The following is a 24,293-nucleotide window of genomic DNA, read 5'->3' as shown; positions in this document are numbered from 1 at the left end:
AGGAGTTTCCCTTCCACCACATCCTGTGGAATTAGTATAATCAATGGAAAGCAAAGTCCCTCCCAGAAGCCCAAGTCCTACTTTATACCATTTATCACCTCCTCCAGAGCCTGCCCGTAACCCAAACAAGGATAGCTCTGCTCCTCCTCTATCCCAGAGAGCACTAAGAAAAGAATGCACACTCAACTTGCAACACAACACAGCCTGATTAACTGATGCATTTTCTTGAACAGTACCATGCTGTTCTTCCTGTTTTACATGATGGTGCTCTGCTTCTCTTCCTGTCCTCTCCCTGTTCTCCTGGTCATCATGCACAATCCTTTCTACCAGCCTGTGGGCTCCCCATACCACCAGTTTCATCTAGCTATCTCCTAACATTTCACGGTCTCTCTACAGAGCATGCAAAGCTCCACGAGTCCCTCCATAATTTGAAAAGGAATTTAATTTTTCTTCATGAGACCCATTTATCAGACATTTACTGTACACCTAGAACTTAAATCAAAACACTTTCATCTTACCTTCCACGCCTGTGATCACACTAGCTAAAGATGTGGTATAGCTATTATCTTTTCCTGCCATCGTACCAGTGATCTCCAAGAGCCCTAAAGGTACAAGGAGGCAAGATTTTTTTAATCTAATTGGCACACTCAATAATTTCCCCTGCATGCTTGTAAATGTATATTCCCTGAATAGGGATGTAGTTACAGAATGTGACCGATGGTCAGGAGCCGACGGTCACATAACATCCCCCTGCATCCTTGACACTAATAAGACCGGCAGTCGGCATGCCGACTAGAAGGGACTATTCCCACTCGTGGGTGTCCACGACACCCAAAGAGTGGAAATAGAACCTGTGGCTAACGCAGCTCACCACCAAGCCTGCAAGGGGCATTGTTGCGCTCGCCCTGCCCCCCCAACCGGCATTCTGCGGCTGGAATCCCACCGTCCGGTAACGCATCCCCAACCCCCTGAATATAGATAGATGAACATACATTTTTCAAGAAGCTTGCCTCCCTGCTATCCCTGGTCCTACAGGGTGAAGTCATTGTAAGAGGTGAGTTTCTAAGCTTAATAGAGCTGCAACCCCAGTCCACTCACCTGACAGGAGTGGTGCCTTACACTCTAATTAATTCTATCACTGAGGGACTTCTGTGTTCTAAAGTCTTTGGAGACAAGTATTACAATTCTCCATAAGGAAGGCAAGAATTGATATAGTTGTGCAAGCTACTAGCCAATTTCCTTGTCTAAAAATGATCTTAAGCTGCATGCTAAACTTATTACCAATAGACTCAACATGGTTCTTCCATCCTTTTTATGTTATGACCAGGTGTAGTGTTTTACTGGTTAGCAGACAAGGAAGAGCATGAAGGGAGCTATTGACCTCATTCATCTGCTCAATTAGTAGAAAAACATCTTGATTATCCACTCTCTGGACATGGATATGTCTTTCAATTGGATCTGGAAGTTTATGTGTCATACAGTATAATGTAATGAAGCTTTCTCACTGGCGTTACTTCCCTCTGTTCCTTCCCAACGGCTAGCATTATGGTACATTTTTCTTATTATATCCCTGTAATTGGTATATGCCAGGGCTGTCCCCTGTCCGCTCTAATTTTTACACAGATCATTGTACCCCTGCCAGCAACCATTAGAGACTCCTGTGACACACTGTATAGCGTGCAGTTGCGGCACCCCATACAGTATATCAAGAAAGCAGATGATCGCTCTTTTGTAGATTACATTTTAAACATTCAGCAGTCAAAGGCTTTCCCTTCCCTGCCTGTTCAAAATTATGGAACACTATGGTAAGCAATTTGGCTACAAAACGTCTGACAAGTTCGCAAAATCGCTACGGTGTGTTAGCAGTGGCAGCACTGGACGGAAACCTCAGTATGGTATGATGACATTGGCATATCAACATTTCACAGCTGTGTTGTTGTCGATTTACGGCAGTCTCTTCCTGAGTGGGGTCTACTATTGTTTGTGTGTGTTTTGGCGTGCCGTTGCAAGAATGATGGAGCTTGAATTAGAGCAACGAACGAAAATAAAATGTATTCTTAAACTTGGCAATAGTGGAAGTGAAATCAGAACTGTTAGTGCAAGATCTAGTCCCTAATTACTTTTTTCTGTTCCCTAACATAAAGGAAATATTGAAAGGAAGGCATTTTGATGACATTGATAACAGCAGGAGTAATACGAAGGCAGCTCTAAAGGCCATTACACAAAACCAGTTCCAAAATTGATTTGAAGTTTAGACCAGGCACTGGCATCGGTGCATACAGTAGCGTCCCAAGAAGAGTACTTTGAAGGCGACCACAGTGATATTTAGCAATGAGGAATCACTTTTACTGCAATGAGTATACAAACTTAACTGTCAGACCTCGTAGAACAAAGTCTAAGATCTTCTACTTAACCTACTTCAAGAACGGCAAATCATTAATTTCCAATATCATTTTTGCTGGCAGTGTAAAAAATACACTGTACCAATCTCTTTGCAACAATTACATCTGACCTACTCTCCTGGGGCTCACTTATTATCTCATGGCTATGCAGGATTATTACCATAAAAAAATGTACTCCCTTGTCTCAGTAATCTGTTTATTAGACCCTTTATGTCTGTGTTCCCCTCTCTGAATTTTTACTTTTACAGAAATGCCTCGTTAAATTTGTCTGGCACAGTGGCTCTCTATTTTCCAGAAACCTGTATTCGTGGTGGATGTGATTTTTTGGGTGGCCTATCTCAGCCGCATTGTAGACTTCTTTGCTCTGCTGGTTTTCCCTCTTTTGGGAACAGCCCACTGCATATGGCATATATATGCAATACCCTGTTTAGGTCCTCACAAAACCTAACAGAACTGTCCTCCTGAAACATTTCCCCATGTTCACATTTTCAGCTGCAATCTGGAAGACCTGTCAAGGTCATCTGTTTCCAAACCTCCTTTCTCTATTTACCTCTTTGGAATAATCCTGAGTTTTTTAATAGGTTTGTCCTCTACTTACTACTGGCCTCTTGTCAGATCTGTTAAACAGTTTGTTGCCAATCTCCTGTTCCACGGGATCTATCCTCTCTTTTGAGGACTTCTGTACCAGGTGCCAAGATTTTATTCCCAAACCCTTTAAATACCTGTAATTTAGACACTTTGTGCTATCTGTGCACCAAATTTATTCCAAGATTTGATCTGGAAAATGTCTCACTTCTTGGCTTAAGAATAAAGCCTTCAGAAATATAGTCCTTCTTTTTTCTCGTTTGGTCTCCCAAAAGGATTTACAATATGAAAGACAAAAAGAAGGGGGGAAGGGATCAGTCCTGGAAGAACTTGACCTATTAGGTTAAGATAGGATAGAGGCTGTCGTGCAGTCTGGCAGGCAGGGAAGAGCAGAGCTGGAGGAGATGGGAGATACGGGTTACCGGCGGGCTTTTGTCTCTTTTTTTTGTATAAACTGTGTTTATTAAATTCGGTTCACATGAAATTAGCCATTTACACCAATAAAATCAACATTTGTTACAAAACCGAATTTGTGTATTTTTTTTGAATAACATGAAACAGTACTAAAGAGAAAGAGAAGGAAAAGGAAAAATCTAGAGTAAAATCCACAATGGGAGAAGAAATAATAGATGAAAATAGTAAAGAGAGAAAGGGGGATAGGTAAAGTAGAGGAACCCGAGAACCAGTGAGACAAAAGTAAGAGGAGTAAAATGAATTATCTGCTCTGCATAGCGGGGCCTACTGTATGTTGTAAAATCATCTATTTTATGAAGTTGGAGGACGAGTATTGTCTCTGTAGTACTGATATAATGGAGTACTTTGGAATTCCAGCCAAGGTGACCATGTTGTTGAAAAAACAGAAATATTGCCTGTTGGGAATGAAATAATATCTTCCATCTCCATATAGTAGTCAATCCTCCTAAACCAGTCTCTCATTGAGGGAGCCTTTGTCGATTTCCATAGGGAAGGAATGACTGCTTTAGCAGCATTATTGAGATGTCTAAGTATCGAGTGTTTGTATGCCATGGTGTTTGCTGTGGTAATGTTTAGCAACCAAAAACCTGGATCTTTAGGTACTGCGCCCTTCAATATTGCTTCAGTACATTTAAATTGATCAATCCAGAAGGTAGAGAGAACCGGGCATTCCACGAAATGTGTAGAAAGCTGCCTACAGCAGACCTGCATCTCCAACAATTATTGGATATGGCAGGGTACATTTTGTGTAATGTTACTGGAATCCTATACCAACGGTATATAATCTTATAAAGGGTCTCAAGCGTAGCTAAACACAAAGAACTTGCGTGAGTATTGGTGAATATTGCCACCCAATCAGTAGCGGATCTTGCCACGGGCAAGCAAGACTTTTGCCCGGGGCGCCGCCTTCCGGAGGGCGCTGGCGCCATCCGGAGGGCGCCGCACCGTGGCAAGATCCGCCACTGCTGCCCGCTGTGTCCCCCGTCCGCCTCAAATGCCCGCTGCCCGCTGCCGTCCCCTGTGAAGGGAACTAGACGCTATGCGTCTAGTTTCCCTTCGTGGAGAGTAACTTTGCTGAGCGGTGCGCGATGACGTCATCACGCACCGCACAGCAAAGGTCCTCTCCACGAAGGGAACTAGACGCATAGCGTCTAGTTTCCCTTCGTGGAGAGGACCTTTTGCTGTGCGGTGCGCGATGACGTCATCGCGCATCGCTCAGCATTCAAGCGGCGCTAGAATGTACAGGGGGCGTAACTGACCACGCCCCCTGTATTAGCCCCCGCCCCCTTTCCTGCCCGGGGCGCTATGCGCCCTTGAACCGGCCCTGCACCCAATCTAGATCAGAAACAAGTCCCTGTAGTTCATTTTCCCATGCCACTACAAACGAGGGTGGACTAGAAAAAAGCTTTTCAATAAGAGTTACATAAAGTTGTGAAATACTATGCGAAGGGGGTTGGGGATCAATACATAATCGTTCAAAAGATGTAAGATTCCTTGGTAATTTAGTATTTTTGCAGATTGAAAACAGGAAATGACGTAAATTGTAAAAATTGACAGAATTCGGTAGAGGCCATAGTGCTTGAATGTCAGAGAAGGAGCGCAACCCTCCCGGACCTAATCTTTGACCTACTCTGAAAATCCCTGCCTCCGCCCATAATTTGAAAGAGACAGTTTGAAGGCTGGGCGTAAAGTCAGGGTTATAAAGGAAGGAAGTCAAAGGTGATATTTTGGCATTTGTATCTTACTCTGTACGCTGACTGTGCCCAGGATTCATCACAGAGCTGGTGAAACACAATACCCGCGTGTGATTCTGCACTGTTTTGCAAACCGTTTTTCCCCCCATGCAGACAAATGAGGGAGAAACACTTGAAGAAAGCTCTCCCAAGAAACTGCTATGTGATTGATACAGCAGGGAAATAAATAAGCAGTGTGAGCATCCATCTGGTTAAATGAGTTCACTATAGTGAAGGTTGTTGCAGACCTTAAAGATACCTTTCAAAGATTACACATCTTTATATTAGAGGTGTGCGGCGGACACTTTTCAGGTTTTGTGTTTTGGATCTGGATCTCCGTTCATGTTTTGGATCTGGATTGGTTTTGCCAAAACCATCCTTTCGGGTTTTGGTTTTGGATCTGGATGATTTTTGAAAAAACAAAAGAACCCATAAAAACAGCTAAAATCACAGAATTTGGGGGTAATTTTGAACCTACGGTATTATTAACCTCGATAACATTCATTTCCATTCATGTCCAGTCTATTCTGAACACCTCACAATATTTATTTTAGGCTAAAAGGTTGCACCAAGGTCGCTGGATGACTAAGCTGGTCAGTGGGCGGCACAAACACCTGACCCATCTAGGAGTGGCACTGCAGTGACAGACAGGATGGCAGTTTTAAAAACTAGAGCCCAAAGAGCTCATAATGCGAAGAAATAAAAGGTGCAAGATGGACTTGCCCTTGGGACTTCCCACCGACCCTTATGTTGTTTAAACAGGACATGCACAGTTTAATAAACCCATCATTTCAGCGACAGGTAGTCCCCCGGAAAAAGCTTGCCAAGTTCTCCGAATCATAGCTAGCTACAACACATACCACCTCCTTCTTTGATGACTTTACACATTATGAGAAGAGGAAAGAGGAAGAGGACAGTGTCAAGAAGTTGATTAAAATTTAGAGAGGCAGACGCAATCAGGAACAATATACTGGCTTTCATCTCCACTCCTATATTGGTGTGGAACGGTAAGATCTTCAACCAAGCAAATATATGATTACCACATTACTGGACAAACTGAAAACTAGGGGCCAAAGCCTCTAAATTTGTACCCCCTTCTCCATTTTCAGGGATTCTGATAATCTTGGATTTAATGCTGAGATGCAAATAAACTGGTGTATACCACAGGACCACAGATTCTGGAGTCTTACTTTGTGAAAATGTCATGGGTTTCTTTTTTTCCATTTATTTTTATTGCATAATTATTTACATATTTTGTGGCAGATGCCTTATTTTCATTTTTCATAGTTCCCAGTTACACGCATGTGAGCATACCTCTGTGTCTTGATTATTTTATTCAGATTTTTTTTATTTTTTTTAAATAAAGCAGCCCCTTAGATGTTTTAGCAGCCCTTCCTGAGACCCCACAGCAGCCCCGGATGGGGCAAGTTGAGTTCGGGTGGGTTCGGTACAGTACTAAGTAGGACTGTGCAGTGAATTTTTTGTTATTGAGCCCCTGCTCTAGTGGAGCTTACCAATCTACAGTCGAAAATCATTTCATACTATAAGTAGGACTGTGTGAGGAAGCAATGCTAACCTGTGTGCTCACAGCATGCCTCAGCCTGGCAAGCCAGACATCTTCCTGGCTGTAAGACACCATGAGACTCCATACTGGGCCTTATTCAGTAACTTTTCGTGCCTCACAGGAGCTCCTGGCCCATCTAGTGCTGCAGTGCAATGGAAAGCTGATGCAATGCAAGATCATTGAAACTCTGTTCTTCTAACACTGCAAGGTCTTGCGATAACCCTACGCAGCCTTTAGGAAAAGAACCCTGTACAACAAATGCACATCTTGTAAATAAATAATCCCAAAATGTGGAACATTAATAATAAATCAAAATTAAGGTTGACTAATTGGAGCCATTAATTTGAGTGAGCCCTAACATGAAATAATTGAGAAGAACCGCTCTCTAATGTTTCAGCAGAAAATCTCTTTTTTTACCTCTCCGGCAGTTGCGCTGGATTAAGATTCTGTCTCTTCTGAGTCTGACTGACTGGCCACAAATGTGGTCTCATTGGAAAACACTTTGTCAAAATTGCAATTTCCATTTATACCTTTGCGGCTATGTTTTCACAAATCTGTTTGTGATGTTGAAGCTTGTTTCATATTCTGCTCTAGGCTTTAATTTAAAACTAGGATCAAGTACAGCAGCACCCCTGGACTTAAACAGCATAGGCAGCACCCCTGGAGAATTACACAACACAGCAGACAGGCAACAGCACCACTGGACTTAAACGGCAGTGGAGCAGCACCCCTGGACTGATAGGGCAGAGGGAAAGCTCCCCATATAGAGCAGCACAGCTGAAATGATGTGGCAAAGCAAAGACGTGCAAGATGGAATTGTCCTTAGGCCCTCCTACCCACCCATAAGTTGTATAAACAGGACATGCATACTTTAACAAACCAATCATTTCAGCGACAGGGTCTGCCACACAACTGTGGATGAAATTATCGCTTTGTTTGGGCCCCCACCAAAAAAGAAGCAATTAATCTCTCCTTGCACAAACTGGCTCTACAGAGGCAAGATGTCGTCCTTATTCCCTCCCTTCAGTGTTTACATCCTCATCCTCACAGAGAAATAATATTCAAACAAATCACATAATTTAGGTGTCAGTAGACTGCTTACGCTATATCCTAAAAGTTTCTGAATCTGACACTGATTTATGATGAATGTGCTACGGGTAACGTATAAGGGAGAATGTTCCTAGGGGGTTAATGTCCTTACCCCTACTTATTATGGATTGACAAAGGCAACACATGGCTTGAAACCTGTTGTCTGGATTTGTGGAGAAATAATTCCACACCGATGAGGTGGCTTTTTTGGTATTTTGCCCAGGCATGACAATGGGCTTTTTCATCCCATGGACAACATCGCCATCAGAATCCTCATAGTCAACTTTCTCCTAAGCGCCAGCTATACCAATATCCTCCTCATCCTGGTGTACTTCTACAGTGACATCCTCAATCTCAATATCAGCAACTGGACTGGCGGTGCTCCTCCCAGCGCTTGCTGAGGGTGTGCAAATGGTCTTGGATGTCCATCTAACCCTTTGCTATTTTAGTAACAATATGAATATAAATATCATGTGTTTGTGACATGGGATAGTGGAGAGGTTTCATATCTTGAAAACAATACTTCTCAGAGATATGAAAAACGTTGTGCACCTCCGCATATACTAGATCTCGCTTTGGGAAAGCTTATATGCATTTTGGGCATATGGAAATATATATTTTACTCCATATACCATGTCCCATATGATGTTCCCATAATCTAATTAGTGCAGTAAACATGTCTCAATACACATGTAGCCTCCTTTGTGAGTGGCAGAGGAGATCACAGAAAAACTAATTACCTTTGATGTGGTTCCTTCCAGCAAACTGGACCATTTGGAATGCCAGAGAGCCGACGGCCATCTCAGCCCTGCATTGCCTCTGCCTGATTGACAGGCAAAGGAGGGAGGGGGCAGGCCGGCGGCATTTGGCCGCCATTTTAGGGGCGGGCCGCGGTGGCTGCGTGAGGTCACATGCAGCCACTGCGACCCAAACAGCAATGAGTAGCTCCCTGCCAGCGCGCAGGAGCTGCACTGGTAGGGCGTTACTCATCAAGTACAAAAGCATCGCCGCTGTGCGATGCTTTTGTACTTGTGCGGCGGGAAGAGCCAGACATGTGATGCGGACTAGCCCTGTGCTGGGCGTCCCCCCGCATGTCTAAGTAACTGATCGTAGCTGTACAAAATTTTGCACGGCTACGATCAAGTCTGAATTAGGCCCAATAGGTATTAATTTATTGGAAGTGTCCTGTACCAGGTTAACTCTGCCGGAAACACATTTACCAAGAGACCTCCTAGGCATAAATCAACATCAGAATGCCAACGTTACCTTTTGTGAGCTAACAAGAGCTTCCCTGCATCTCCCGTCTCTGTTAATTGACAAGGCTGACTCCTACATATAAAGTAATCAATTTATAGATAAATTGGCATTAGATGCATACCCCCATTTAAACAACATAATTCCAACTACCTAAATATTTTTCCTAATAGATTTTGTCCTAATAGCTCTGAACCTCATAGGGGGTTAAATGCCTGTTATCTATGATTGTACGTAACATTAAATTAAAATGCAATATTGAATCATAAAGTAAGTGAAAATACTTCTTCTTCCAAACTAATGATACTACAGGAAAGGTGTGATTTATTTTTTTGTAGCAGAACACTGTGGAGCTCTCCATCCAATGTATATCTGACATAGGAATTTGGTGTTATTTTGTGCAGAGGATATGTTTACTAATTTCATTTTTTTTTCTTTACAAATGATAATATAATGGATGTTATTGTTATTATTATTATTATTATGTATACAGTACAGTTGAATACCAATGGTATAATGTTGAAATATCTATCTATCTATCTATCTATCTATCTATCTATCTATCTATCTATCTATCTATCTATCTATTTTTAAACTAGAAAATGTATGTATATGAAAAGAGCATGCAATGTTAATCTCTTTTCTGGTGTAAGGCCAGACAAAATAATTTGTCCTTTTCTGAAACAGTAGGGCATTACAGGGACACGCCTTGGGAAGATTCAAAGATGCATCGAAAACACACAAGTTCCCTCCAATATAAGCAGCCTTGCCTTAGTACCACTAATCAAGGTCAGACAACTCCCAGAAGCATTGAATTTGATGTTTCATTACTAATTAAAAAGTGTTGTTTTTTTTTATGGTTCAATAAAGCAAGGGTCCATCTTAAAACAGATACAGTATTGGATAACTACAGAACTACCAAGTTCCCTTGTTTTCAAAGAAAAATGCAAGTTTTTTATCACTAAAAATCCCCCGGCAGTGATGTAGAGGTCTGTGACCGCCAACATCACTGCCGGAATCGCAACCCAGAATGACTTGCAAACAGCACTCTGCGGTACTGTACATGCGCCAAAATCAGAAGTGCTAGGGGGAAACCTAATTCCCTTCCAAGCACTAAAACGTTGATCTCTGTGCGTGCAGAGACCATCTGCAGCAGGGGGGACAGCTGCTCTCTGTACTTTGGTGAGGGGGTGGGACTATACAATTACAATGAGGGCCTATGGTCACGGAGGGGTGTAAACCCCCCTAAGTATATTTAAATATATTTTAAAAAATACATTGTAACGTAATTCATTTCTAACCATCTGTTAAGTGGATTAGGCCTCAAGCTCAGCCCCTTGCTGGCTAGTGTTTGGGGAGGTTGTTGTGACCCACACCTCTGCACTGAACAGCCTTTATCTAATATCATTTGTAAATACTTTACCACTTCTGTCTTAAATTCTGACCTTGATGTGTTTTGTTGTCCTGCACTCTCACAAGAAAAAAATCTGCTGGATTCCTGCATGGTGACTTGAAGTTAACCCGCTACAATTTGGTATAAGAGTGGAATCAATAAGGCCCTGCCCTTGATGAGGCAACATAGAGTCATTTATGCAGCAAATGATGGTGCACCTCAAAGCGTACCAGCAGAAACAGATGGAGAAAACTGTTCATAGAGGAGAGATCGGATAAAAAAGCTTGTCTCCAAGAAGAGGAGATATATTTAACGGTATCCGGACTCCAGGTCGACAACAAAAAGGTCGACACACCTTAGGTCGTCGCCAATTGGTCGATACACCTTAGGTCAACATGGACAAAAGGTCGACAGGAACAAGGTCGACATGGAAAAAGGTCGACATGAGTTTTTCACGATTTTTTCTTTTTTGGAACCTTTTCATACTTAACGATCCACGTGGACTACGATTGGAACGGTAATCTGTGCCGAGCGAAGCGGTAGCGGAGCGAAGGCATCATGCCCGAAGCATGGCGAACGAAGCGAGCCATGCGAGGGGACATGGTGCACTAATTGGGGTTCCCGGTCACTCTACGAAGAAAACGACACCAAAAAAACATGAAAAACTCATGTCGACCTTTTTCCATGTCGACCTTGTTCCTGTCGACCTTTTGTCCATGTCGACCTAAGGTGTGTCGACCAATTGGCGTTGACCTAAGGTGTGTCGACCTTTTTGTTGTCGACCTGGAGTCCCAGACCCATATTTAACATATACATTGGCGTTTCTATAATGGGTGCAATGTGTGCGGTGCACACGGGCCCCTGGGTCCAGGGGGGCCCACGCCGCACACACTGCACCCATTTTAATACTTTCCATTCTGGAGTCCAGCGTTGGGCACTGCGGTCGCAGCGGAAATCATCGCCAAAATGGCCGCCGTGCAGTAGCAAAATTGGTCTCCAGATCATGTACCTCCCTATTTTTTATCCGATCTCCCAGCGTCGAGCGCCATGTTTCCGGAGACCTGCGCAGTAGACTCTGGCATAATGCCGGAGTCTACAGCACTGTACAGAGGAGGGGGCCCACCCAGAGGTGCACACGGGCCCCCTCCTCTGTTGAAACGACCCTGAGCATATATAAGTCAGTTAAAAGTTCAAACTTTATTTGTAAAACCTGTTAGAGGAAATGTTATTTTTGGTCTTCTAGTAACTCAAAATGCACAGTAAGTATGAGAGGTCCAGGTCCACTGTAAACACAGTGCCAGATACACATATGCCCCACAGTGCCAGATATGCATATGCCCCAATGCCCGATACACATATGCCCCACAGTGCCAGATATACATATGCCCCCAGTGCCAGATACACATACAGTATGCTCCACAGTTCCAGATATACATATGCCCCACGGTGCCAGATATACATATGCCCCACCTGGCCAGATACAGTATACATATGCCCCCAGTGCCAGATATACATATGCCCCACAGTGCGAGATATACATATGCCCCCAGTGCCAGATATATATATGCCCCACAGTGCCAGATATAGATATGCCCCAGTGCCAGTTATACATATGCCCACACTGCCAAATATACATATCCCCCAGTGCCAGATATACATATGTCCCATAGTGCCAGTTATACATATGCCCCCAGTGCCAGACATACATATGCCCCACAGTGCCAGTTAATCATATGTCCCACAGTGCCATATACAGTATCACAGTTTATATACCGCCACCCCCCCTCCCTCCCCCCCCTGCTCACCTGCTGCAGCTGTGTCAGGGAAAGAGAGGAGTGCGCAGCACAGTCCCTCAGTGCTCAGTCAGACTCTGGTCTCCGGCGGCGGCGTGTATCTTCTCAAATGAGGCGCCGGTTCGTTAGCCAATCAGTGCTCACTGACCGGTAGCCAATCAGGAGCTGCGGCTGCCAGTCCGCGAGGAGACCAAAGCTGTAGCTGCCAGTCCACCGCTGGAGACCAAAGTCTGACTGAGCATGCCACTGAGGGACTGCGCTGCGCTCTCCTCTCCTTCTCTGACAGATCAGCGGGCTGCAAGCATGGCGGTCAACCCGGCGGTGCTGCGTACCAGCTTGCAATTTCTTACTGGTATGCAGTACCGCCCCATACCGCCATACTTGCAGCACTGGACTAACACCCAAGCGTAATAGAAGAATCAACTAGTGAATGGTGTAGCTTCATTGCATTGGTCCTTAATTTAAACAATAGTATCTGCTTTTGAATAGATTTACGCATGGTGCAGTGAATGCAATTTAAAAGTTTGATGCAGATTTTTGACTGGCTTGTTCCTACATGTATATTTTCAAATAGCGTATAGGTGGTGTTGCGCTCCACTTGATAAACTTTATACTATAATAATAATAATAATAATAATAATAATGAAAAATTCTTAAAGTGATGTTTAGAGCCTGAACATATTCAAATATGAAAATATTTATTAACAAGAATCTATCACAATTTATAAAACGAATATTGCACACACAGACATAAAAAAATTACACACATAAATGTATAGAAAAATTGTTATTAATGCTCTCGTTTGGTATGAAATCACATCAATATGTCCTGTTATTCTTACATTGTGGAAATTTTCCTCATTGTGTTTCTGTCAGCGTCCGGAGTCTTACCGGTACGCTGGGGCCGCGGGGCTGGCTTCCTTGGCGATGTGCGGGCGGAGGTGGGCTGCTGCGCCAGATCTGTGGGCAGCAGTAGCGGCGGTGAGGGGATCCGCTCGTGGCGGCGGGACGTCGCTACAGTGGGTCGCTCTTGCTGAGCCATTGCTAGGAGACCAGGGGCAGTGAGCAATGTGGCTTTGCAAAAAGGTCTGCATTACTGGGCGCCGCCATGTTGTAGACCAAGTTTTGAGCATAGTTCCTGTTTCCTGTCTCTTCCAGCCAATCCAGGGGAAGCTCTCCTTATAAAAGGGGGCTGGTTTAGGACAGGGTTGCCAGTGCTTCAAGTTACAACCCTGTTGTAGGTGCTTTAGCCTGTGCTCCCAGGATTCCTGCTGTATTCTGGTTCCTCCTGATCCTGCTTGGTCGGTTCTCTGTTGCTGCTGCAGCCCTGCCGTTCCTACCCTGCTACTGCCTGTGGAAGCGCCCCTGGAAAACCCGGTCCAGTAAGACTCTTTTGGCACAGTCGGCCCCGGGTCTTCTGCCTCGTCTTTCAAGCCACACTCCACAGATCTCCTTCACCAGCCACGCCTTTGTACCACCGCCTGCAGATTATTATCTTCAGCCTCGTTTTCCAAACCACAGTCCACAGTCCTTGTCTCCAGCCACGTCTTCAACCCTCATCCACAGTTCCACAGTTCATCATCTACAGTCTCGTCTTTCAAATCACAGTCCACAGTTCTTTGCCTCCAGCCACGTCTTAACCATCGTGCTCCAGCCTCGGTTCTCTACCTCAGCCCTGTACATAATAAATACTTTCCATTGACTCTCAAACCCCGCCTACGTTCTTCATTGCTCCGTGTCCCATGCGAAGGAACTATATCTAGCCCCCTCATCTGGTTCATTCACAGCCTGCTACCTCCTCGGGCAAATCTCAGCTGCCGGATCCTCAAACTCTGCTAGATGTGACAGTAAGCACTGGCCCAATGGTTTCGACAGGTGATAAGGCCTCAGGAGGAGATTCAACTACAGATATCTGGTCTCGCTTAAGTATGCAGGAGGCCACACAATCTCAAATCGTGCAGTTCATGCAGAGTATGTCCGAACGTCTCGATTCTCTCTGTGTCACCATGACGGCCTCTCAAGTATCTACAGCTGCTCCCACATTAGCACCCCCGGTCCCGCTTCCTCCTGTACCAGTACCACTGTCACGGTTGCATTTGCCACCTCCCAATAAATTCGATGGGAATCCAAAACAATGCCGCGGGTTTCTTAACCAGTGCGAAATCCAGTTCGAACTACAGTCGGCCAACTTCCCATCGGCACGAACCAAAGTAGCCTATATAATTTCTTTACTTACCGGGCAAGCGTTGGAATGGGCTTCACCTTTGTGGGAGAGGATGGATCCCATCTTATCTAACTATACAGAATTCGTGGCCACCTTCCGAAAAATCTTCGACGAACCGGGCAGGACTTCAGCTGCCTCGTTGGAGACCCTGCGTCTGCGTCAGGGCACGCGTACGGTCAGTTAGTACGTGATCCAGTTTCGCACCCTTTCCTCGGAACTGAACTGGAACGAGGAGGCTCTCATTGCAGCTTTCTGGAGCGGTCTCTCCGAAAAGATCAAAGATGACCTCGCAACTCAGGACGTACCTGATAAGTTGGATACACTAATTTCTTTTTGCAATAAGTTAGACCTGAGGTACAGAGAACACTGTATGGAGAGGTTGCGGTCAGATCGCCCTAAGCCTAGAGTTGTTCTTCCACCAACACCATCATCACCAACTGCGGAAAAACCCATGCAGATTAATCGTTCCCGCCTCTCCAATGAAGAACGTCAGAGACGGCGACAAGGGAACCTCTGCCTGTATTGTGGTGCATCTGATCACTTTGTTAAAACTTGCAATCTACGTCCGGGAAATGCCCGCTCCTAGTTTGTGCTGGAGAGGTCAAGCTAGGAGAATTCTCAGAATTACATACCAAGAAAGAGTCTGTCCTGTTAACCTAACTGGAGCTCCCTCCTTCTTCTCTTCTCATCTCTGCACTACTCGACTCCGGAGCCGCCAAAAGCTTCATTACGTCAGCTCTGGTCAAACGATCTGGAATACAAACAGTTCCTTTGGATCGTACCATTTCTGTTACCGCAGTGGATGGAAGTTATATCCCTGAGGGTATTATATCCTTTCGTACTATTCCTCTCAAGATGAAGGTCGGAGTTCTCCATTCAGAAGAAATCTCTTTCCTTGTAATTCCTAAAGCCTCTCATGAACTAATCCTAGGGTTTCCATGGTTAATCAGACACAATCCCCACATAGATTGGCAAACTATGGATGTTCTCTCTTGGGGACAAGACTGTTTTCAGAACTGTTTACCTTCAGTTAGACCTCTCTGTTCTTCCAGCCCTTCCAGCCTTCCTGTGGAGTACCAAGCTTTTCAAGATGTTTTCAGTAAGCAAGGGGCAGACACCTTGCCTCTGCATCGTACTTGGGATTGTCCCATTGAGCTAGTACCGGGTAAGACTACTCCCCGAGGTCGAATTTACCCTCTCTCACTTCCCGAGACACAGGCCATGTCGGAGTATATCCGGGAGAACTTGAAGAAAGGGTTCATCAGGTCTTCTACATCTCTGGCTGGAGCGGGGTTTTTCTTTGTCAAAAAGAAAGATGGGGGTTGCGGCCCTGTATTGACTATAGAGGTCTCAATGACATAACAGTTAAGAACAGATATCCGTTACCTCTGATTCCAGAACTGTTCGACCGTGTTAAAGGAGCTACTGTATTTACTAAGTTGGACTTACGGGGGGCCTACAATCTTATACGTATTCGCCCAGGGGAGGAATGGAAGACGGCATTTAATACCCGCGACGGCCATTACGAATACCTGGTAATGCCTTTTGGCCTATGTAACGCCCCAGCCGTCTTTCAAGAGTTCGTTAACGAAATCTTCAGAGATCTTCTCTATGACTGCTTGGTAGTATATCTGGATGACATCCTCATTTTTTCTAAGGATCTGAAGACCCATCGGGAACAAGTCAAAGAAGTGTTAACCCGTTTACGAAGGAATCAGTTATTCTGTAAGTTAGAGAAGTGCACCTTTGAAGTACCCACAATTCCATTCCTCGGTTACATTCTTTCAGGACAGAAGATACAGATGGACCCCGCTAAAGTCCAGGCGAATCAGGATTGGGCACTTCCAGCTACCCTTAAAGGAATTCAACGTTTCTTGGGGTTTGCTAACTTCTACCGAAGATTCATTCAAAATTATTCTTCTGTCATAGCTCCTATAACCGCATTAACTAGGAAGAGAGCTGATCCTGCCAAGTGGTCTCCTGAGGCTTTGGAAGCTTTTTCATCTTTAAAGGAGGCCTTCACGACTGCTCCAGTTCTTCGACAACCCGATCTCAGCCGTCCGTTCTTGGTGGAGGTTGATGCCTCTACTGTGGGAGTGGGAGCAGTATTATCCCAGCTTTTTAAGGACAAGAAGGTCCATCCCTGTGCGTTCTTCTCGCGAAGATTCTTCCCCGCTGAACAGAATTATGCTATTGGGGAACAGGAATTACTGGCAATTAAATTGGCCTTTGAGGAGTGGAGGTATTTGTTGGAGGGAGCTCAGCATCCAATTTCGGTAACCACAGATCACAAGAACCTCCTGTATCTACAGTCAGCCCGATGTCTGAACCCACGCCAAGCAAGATGGGCACTCTTCTTTACCCATTTTAATTTTAAACTCAGTTACTGACCAGGTTCACGCAACAAAAAGGCAGATGCCTTATCTCGCTCCCTAAGTTCAGAAGAACCCTCTGACCGTTCAAAAGAGCAATTTATCCTGGAATCCACCTCTTTTTATGCAACTAATACCTCTCCACTTCCTCCTCCAGGGAAGATCTTCGTTTACCAAATCTGCGCAAAAAACTTCTCACATTGGCTCATTCCTCCTCCTTCATGGGCCATGCGGGCGGTCATAAGACACTTAAATTCATTCAGCGCTCCTACTGGTGGCCTCATCTCAGGACTGACGTTCAGGAATTCGTGGCTGCCTGTCCAAAATGTGCTCAGCATAAAAGTCCCAAAGGTCCACCAGCCGGGTTACTCCATCCTTTACCGGTACCACTAAGACCATGGACGCATATTTCTATGGACTTAATTACAGATTTACCTATGTCTGGTGGGCGGAACACCGTATGGGTCATAGTTGACCGATTCTCTAAAATGGCACACTTTGTTCCTCTGGCTAACCTTCCATCTGCATCCCAGTTGGCAAAATTGTTTATAGCAGAGATCTTTCGACTCCATGGTCTACCACAGGAAATCGTGTCTGATAGAGGTCCTCAATTTGTGGCCAAGTTTTGGAGATCCCTATGTTCTGTTCTTGGCGTGAAATTAAACTTCTCCTCAGGCTATCATCCCCAAACGGATGGTCAAACAGAGAGAGTGAACTAGGATCTGGAGACTTTTCTGCGTTTATTCATGTCCTCCTCACCGGACAACTGGCTGGACTTCCTCCCATTCGCAGAATTTGCCCATAGCAATCTTTATCACTCTGCCACAAAATCTTCTCCATTCTTCATTAATTATGGTTACCATCCAAGAATTCCAGACTTCCAACTTCTGCCTACGCTCGAGGTTCCTGCCGCAGAGTCAACACTTCGACAACTTACTGAAGCCTGGAAACAAGTTCACAAGACTTTGCTCATGACTTCCAAGAGATATAAGACCTATGCAGATCTGAAACGAAAAGCTGTACCAAGCCTTAAGGTAGGAGATCGTGTTTGGGTTTCCACACGTAACCTAAGATTAAAGGTCCCTACAAAAAAGTTTGCTCCCAGATTTATTGGGCCTTACCCAATCGAAAAAGTGTTGAATCCTGTGGCTTACAAAGTGAAATTACCTCCGCAGTTAAGAATTCCTAATGCATTTCATATTTCTCTCTTAAAACCATTGGTACTTAATCGGTTCAGAGCCGCTCTGCCTAAATCACCCAAGATCCAATCAGCACATGGAGACGAATTTGAGATTCACAAGATCCTTGATTCTCGCAGACGTTATGGTCGCATCCAGTACCTTGTCGATTGGAAGGGGTATGGGCCAGAGGAGAGGTCTTGGGTAGATGCAGAGGATGTCCATGCTCCAAGACTTCTTCGGACATTTCATGCCAAGTTTCCAACTAAACCACATAGGTGTCCGGAGTCCACCCGCAAAGGGGGGGTACTGTCAGCGTCCGGAGTCTTACCGGTACGCTGGGGCCGCGGGGCTGGCTTCCTTGGCGATGTGTGGGCAGCAGCGGAGGTGGGCTGCTGCGCCAGATCTGTGGGCAGCAGTAGCGGCGGTGAGGGGGTCCACTCGTGGCGGCGGGACATCGCTACAGTGGGTCGCTCTTGCTGAGCCATTTCTAGGAGACCAGGGGCAGTGAGCAATGTGGCTTTGCAAAAAGGTCTGCATTACTGGGCGCCGCCATGTTGTAGACCAAGTTTTGAGCATAGTTCCTGTTTCCTGTCTCTTCCAGCCAATCCAGGGGAAGCTCTCCCTATAAAAGGGGGCTGGTTTAGGACAGGGATGCCAGTGCTTCAAGTTACAACCCTGTTGTAGGTGCTTTAGCCTGTGCTCCCAGGATTCCTGCTGTATTCTGGTTCCTCCTGATCCTGCTTGGTCGGTTCTCTGTTGCTGCTGCAGCCCTGCTGTTCCTACCCTGCTACTGCCTGTGGAAGCACCCCTGGAAAACCCGGTCCAATAAGACTCTTTGGGCACAGTCGGCCCCGGGTCTTCTGCCTCATCTTTCAAGCCACACTCCACAGATCTCCTTCACCAACCACGCCTTTGTACCACCGACCACCGCCTGCAGATTATTATCTTCAGCCTCGTTTTCAAACCACAGTCCACAGTGCTTGTCTCCTGCCACGTCTTCAACCCTCATCCACAGTTCCACAGTTCATCATCTACAGTCTCGTCTTTCAAATCACAGTCCACAGTTCTTTGCCTCCAGCCACGTCTTAACCATCGTGCTCCAGCCTCGGTTCTCTACCTCAGCCCTGTACATAATAAATACTTTCCATTGACTCTCAAACCCCGCCTACGTTCTTCATTGCTCCGTGTCCCATGCGAAGGAACTATATCCAGCCCCCTCATCTGGTTCATTCACAGCCTGCTACCTCCTCGGGCAAATCTCAGCTGCCGGATCCTCAAACTCTGCTAGACGTGACAGTTTCCAAAACAAATTGTCAGAGTCATTAATTATACCGTTGGGGTGATCAGTCCTCCTGATATAATGTCCTTTAATTAGTCTTGACTCTGGTTCGTCTGGACTAAGGTTAGTAGCAAACGTAATAAATGGGTGATCTGACCCGGCTTCCAGGAACAGTTTAATAGTTCCGATCCTCTGTTCAGTGAGTCTGGCTGGTGTCCTCCAGTGTGAGCTGGGTACAGTGTCGTTAACCCTCACTATAACTCACTTGAGGGTAGATGGTACTTATACGCTGTAGCCCACTAGACCCAAGTAGTGCCTGTCTCATCTGGCGTCTCCGGTAGCTGTAGTAATGGCGCCTGCTTGTGCACAGCAGCATGGCCGGCCCGAGGCCAAATTATTTTGTAAGCGAATAAATATTTTGACAGCAGCCATGTCTAATGTCGGATAACTGCTTCGTTTAACGGGTTAGATGCGGCCGCTGTGCACAAGCAGATAAATTAGAAACAACAGCTTACTGATAGACTTTCTAATGAGGTCCAGCGCCCTAAGATTATGTGTTTTTGTTTTTTTATATATATATATAACATTTATTTTATTTTTTTCACCCTTACAAAAGGCAATTGGCATATTAAGTTGACTGAGGAACCCAAGCAGAAGACAGAATTTTATACCTATTTATAGGTTTGCATTAATTTTTAACTATGCCTTTTGTGCTCCATTGTTCATCTGCATCTTTTCAGCACCTTATGGACAAAGCCAAATCTATGTTATCACCATTGTCCTTGGTGTATCCGGCTGAAAAATCAACAGTAACCATTTCAACATTCAGAAGGATGGCACCAGACCATCAACATGATTCAAGCTTTCCTCAAACTGCCGACATCTAAAATGTCACCATGTGAAATGACGACAGTTTCAGGATGCCAACGGCTAGGGTTAGGCTGCAGGCAGGAGATATAGAGTTAGGCTTCGATGGGAGTTTAGGATAAGGCTGCGAGGAAGGGGGGGGGGGGGTTAGGGTTAGGTACTAGGAGGATGGTTAGGGGGAAAATTACTCATCAAAATGCTGCAGCACTGGAGGTCAGGGCAGAAGTGACTGTTACATGGCCGCTGGGACCTGGAAGATGATGCCTGCACCGCCACTGCTGCCGGGACAAGGTAAGAAGCCACTAGACGACCAGGAACTGTTGACAGATCATCATATAATCCGGGTAGACATAATGACTGTCTACAAGTCTTACCACACCTGTCCTTGAAAACACTGGGGTCTACGGGGGTCATTGTCACAGCGCAGCGATCAGGTCGGAACTGCACATTCGCTGGCGCATGCCAGTCGTCGGTGCCCAGCATTCGCCTCTAAGATAGAGCTAGGAGCTGATTGGTTGTTGCATTATCTCTGTCAACTGTATCTCTCTCTAAAGTCTTAGTACATGGGGCTCATGATCATCTATAGCGTACATTTGCAATGTACAAGTGTATCGCCTATGATCTGCCATTCTGTGGATGTTAGAGATGAAAGATGCAAAATATGTAGGGTACATTGTGGGCTTTAGTTGCTTTAAGCCACTCAATAATAAGGTTTAGGTCCTCAATAAAGCCCCAATTCCTGGAAAGACAAAACAGTTACTCTCTCTCTTAGGTTTAGTTGGATACTATAGGAGGTTTATTCCCCAGTTTTCTACTGTAGCTGTTGCTCTAGTGAATTTGCCGAAAAATAGTGATCCAAATAAATGAGCGTCAGTCTTTGTTGCTGTTAAACACATCAGAATCAGCTTTATTGGCCAGGTGTACTCACGTACACTAGGAATTTTTTATGGTACAATGCACTGCCAAGCAACAACATGAAGGCGGAATACACAGCATAATAAGGTGGAAGAACGTACCATTACATTACACGTATGAGTTCATACTGCACATTGCAACTGTACGATAGACTCGACACATTAGACATATTACACATGTAAAATTGAAGGCTGCTTGGCAGAGCAGCACCGAGGCAGCCATCCACGGCGCCATCTTGAACTTAAACAATGCACGTAGGCCCTCATTCCGAGTTTAACGCTCACTAGCTATTTTTGGCAGAGCAGCGATCAGATAGTCGCCACCTCTAGGGGAGTGTATTTTCGCTTTGCAAGTGTGCGAACGCTTGTGCAGCCGAGCGGGACGAAAAAGTTTTTTGCAGTTTCTGAGTTGCTCTGGACTTACTCAGCCCTTGCGATCACTTCAGCCTGTCCGGTCCCGGAATTGAAGTCAGACACCCGCCCTGCAAACGCCTGGACACGCCTGCATTTTCCCTACCACTCCCAGAAAACGGACAGTTGACACCCGTAAGCGCCCTCTTCCTGTCAATCTCCTTGCGATCGGTTGTGCGAATGGATTCGTCGCTAGAAGTATTGCACAGCAACGATGCTGTTTGTACTAGTGATGAGCGGGTTCGGTTTCTCTGAAACCGAACCCCTCCGAACTTCACCTTGTTTACACGGGTCCGAGGCAGGTTAGAACCTTCCCGCCTTGCTCGGCTAACCCGATCGCGCCCGAACGTCATCATCCCGCTGTCGGATTCTCGCGAGATTCGGATTCTATATAAGCAGCCGCGCGTCGCCGCCATTTTCACTCGTGCATTGGAGATGATAGGGAGAGGACGTGGCTGGCGTCCTCTCCGTTTATTGTACAAGACAGAACTTGATTCATTGGTTGTTTATTGCTTAATTGTGGGGAGGATTGGGGAGCAGCTGTTAGGAGTACACTGCAGAGTTTTGCTGATAAGTGACCACCAGTTTTTATTCGTTCTCTGCCTGAAAAAAACGCTCCATACCATATCTGTGCTCAGTGTGCTGCATAATATATCTGTGCTGAGTGCTCACACTGCTTAATTGTGGGGACTGGGGAGCAGCTATAGCAGGAGTACAGTGCAGAGTTTTGCTGACAGTGACCACCAGTATACGTTGTCTGCCTGAAAAACACTCCATATCTGTGCTCAGTGTGCTGCTTTATTGTGGGGACTGGGAGTGGGGACCACCAGTATAATTAATATTATATAGGAGGAGTACAGTGCAGAGTGCACTGCTGTACCTACCTCTGTGTCGTTATCCATTAAGTATACTATCCATCGACATTCTATACCTGTGGTGCATTTTAGTTTTGCAGTTTGCTGACAGTGTCCACCAGTATACTATATATAGCAGTACGGTAGGCCACTGCTGTACCTACCTCTGTGTCGTCACTCGTCATCCATTAAGTATACTATCCATCTACATTCTATACCTGTGGTGCATTTTAGTTTTGCAGTTTGCTGACAGTGTCCACCAGTATACTATATATATACTTATAGCAGTACGGTTGGCCACTGCTGTACCTACCTCTGTGTCGTCACTCGTCATCCATTAAGTATACTATCCATCTACATTCTATACCTGTGGTGCATTTTAGACAGTTTTGCCGTTTGCTGACAGTGTCCACCAGTATACTATATATATACTTATAGCAGTACGGTAGGCCACTGCTGTACCTACCTCTGTGTCATTACTCGTCATCCATTAAGTATACTATCCATCTACATTCTATACCTGTGGTGCATTTTAGACAGTTTTGCAGTTTGCTGACAGTGTCCACCTGTTTATTATATATATACTTATAGCAGTACGGTAGGCCACTGCTGTACCTACCTCTGTGTCGTCACTCGTCATCCATTAAGTATACTATCCATCTACATTCTATACCTGTGGTGCATTTTAGACAGTTTTGCAGTTTGCTGACAGTGTCCACCAGTATACTATATATATACTTATAGCAGTACGGTAGGCCACTGCTGTACCTACCTCTGTGTCGTCACTCGTCATCCATTAAGTATACTATCCATCTACATTCTATACCTGTGGTGCATTTTAGACAGTTTTGCAGTTTGCTGACAGTGTCCACCAGTTTATTATATATATACTTATAGCAGTACGGTAGGCCACTGCTGTACCTACCTCTGTGTCGTCACTCGTCATCCATTAAGTATACTATCCATCTACATTCTATACCTGTGGTGCATTTTAGACAGTTTTGCAGTTTGCTGACAGTGTCCACCAGTATACTATATATATATACTTATAGCAGTACGGTAGGCCACTGCTGTGTACCTACCTCTGTGTCGTCACTCGTCATCCATTAAGTATACTATCCATCTACATTCTATACCTGTGGTGCATTTTAGACAGTTTTGCACAGTAAATATAGTAGTAGGCCATTGCTATTGATACTGGCATATAATTCCACACATTAAAAAATGGAGAACAAAAATGTGGAGGTTAAAGGGAAAGATCAAGATCCACTTCCACCTCGTGCTGAAGCTGCTGCCACTAGTCATGGCCGATGAAATGCCATCAACGTCGTCTGCCAAGGCCGATGCCCAATGTCATAGTAGAGAGCATGTAAAATCCAAAACACAAAAGTTCAGTAAAATGACCCAAAAATATAAATTAAAAGCGTCTGAGGAGAAGCGTAAACTTGCCAATATGCCATTTACGACACAGAGTGGCAAGGAACGGCTGAGGCCCTGGCCTATGTTCATGGCTAGTGGTTCAGCTTCACATGAGGATGGAAGCACTCATCCTCTCGCTAGAAAAAAAAAAGACTAAAGCTGGCAAAAGCACAGCAAAGAACTGTGCGATCTTCAAAATCACAAATCCCCAAGGAGAGTCCAATTGTGTCGGTTGCGATGCCTGACCTTCCCAACACTGGACGGGAAGAGCTTGCGCCTTCCACCATTTACACGCCCCCTGCAAGTGCTGGAAGGAGCACCCGCAGTCCAGTTCCTGATAGTCAAATTGAAGATGTCACTGTTGAAGTACACCAGGATGAGGATATGGGTGTTGCTGGCGCTGGGGAGGAAATTGACAAGGAGGATTCTGATGGTGAGGTGGTTTGTTTCAGTCAGGCACCCGAGGAGACACCTGTTGTCCATGG

The 24,293-nt window shown here is 45.2% G+C and overlaps 1 protein-coding gene across 2 annotated transcripts in view; it reads right to left on the bottom strand.

Moving 5' to 3' along the window:
• The window catches only part of BMP6 (bone morphogenetic protein 6), a 462,814-nt gene that overhangs the window by 274,602 nt on the left and 163,919 nt on the right, over positions 1-24,293 (bottom strand). Inside the window, exon 2 of one of the 2 annotated variants that reach the window (XM_063923119.1) lies at positions 519-602. The exons of the other annotated variant lie outside the window; for it this stretch is intronic. Within the exon in view, the coding sequence (XP_063779189.1) occupies positions 519-602 (84 nt within the window). The remainder of the gene's footprint in view (positions 1-518; positions 603-24,293) is intronic. 2 annotated transcript variants of the gene reach the window in all.

This window comes from Pseudophryne corroboree, chromosome 5 (assembly GCF_028390025.1).
Source record: "Pseudophryne corroboree isolate aPseCor3 chromosome 5, aPseCor3.hap2, whole genome shotgun sequence".
Lineage (NCBI taxonomy): Eukaryota > Metazoa > Chordata > Amphibia > Anura > Myobatrachidae > Pseudophryne > Pseudophryne corroboree.
Note: the sequence above shows the minus strand (reverse complement) of the source record. Positions and strands in the feature narration are given on the sequence as shown.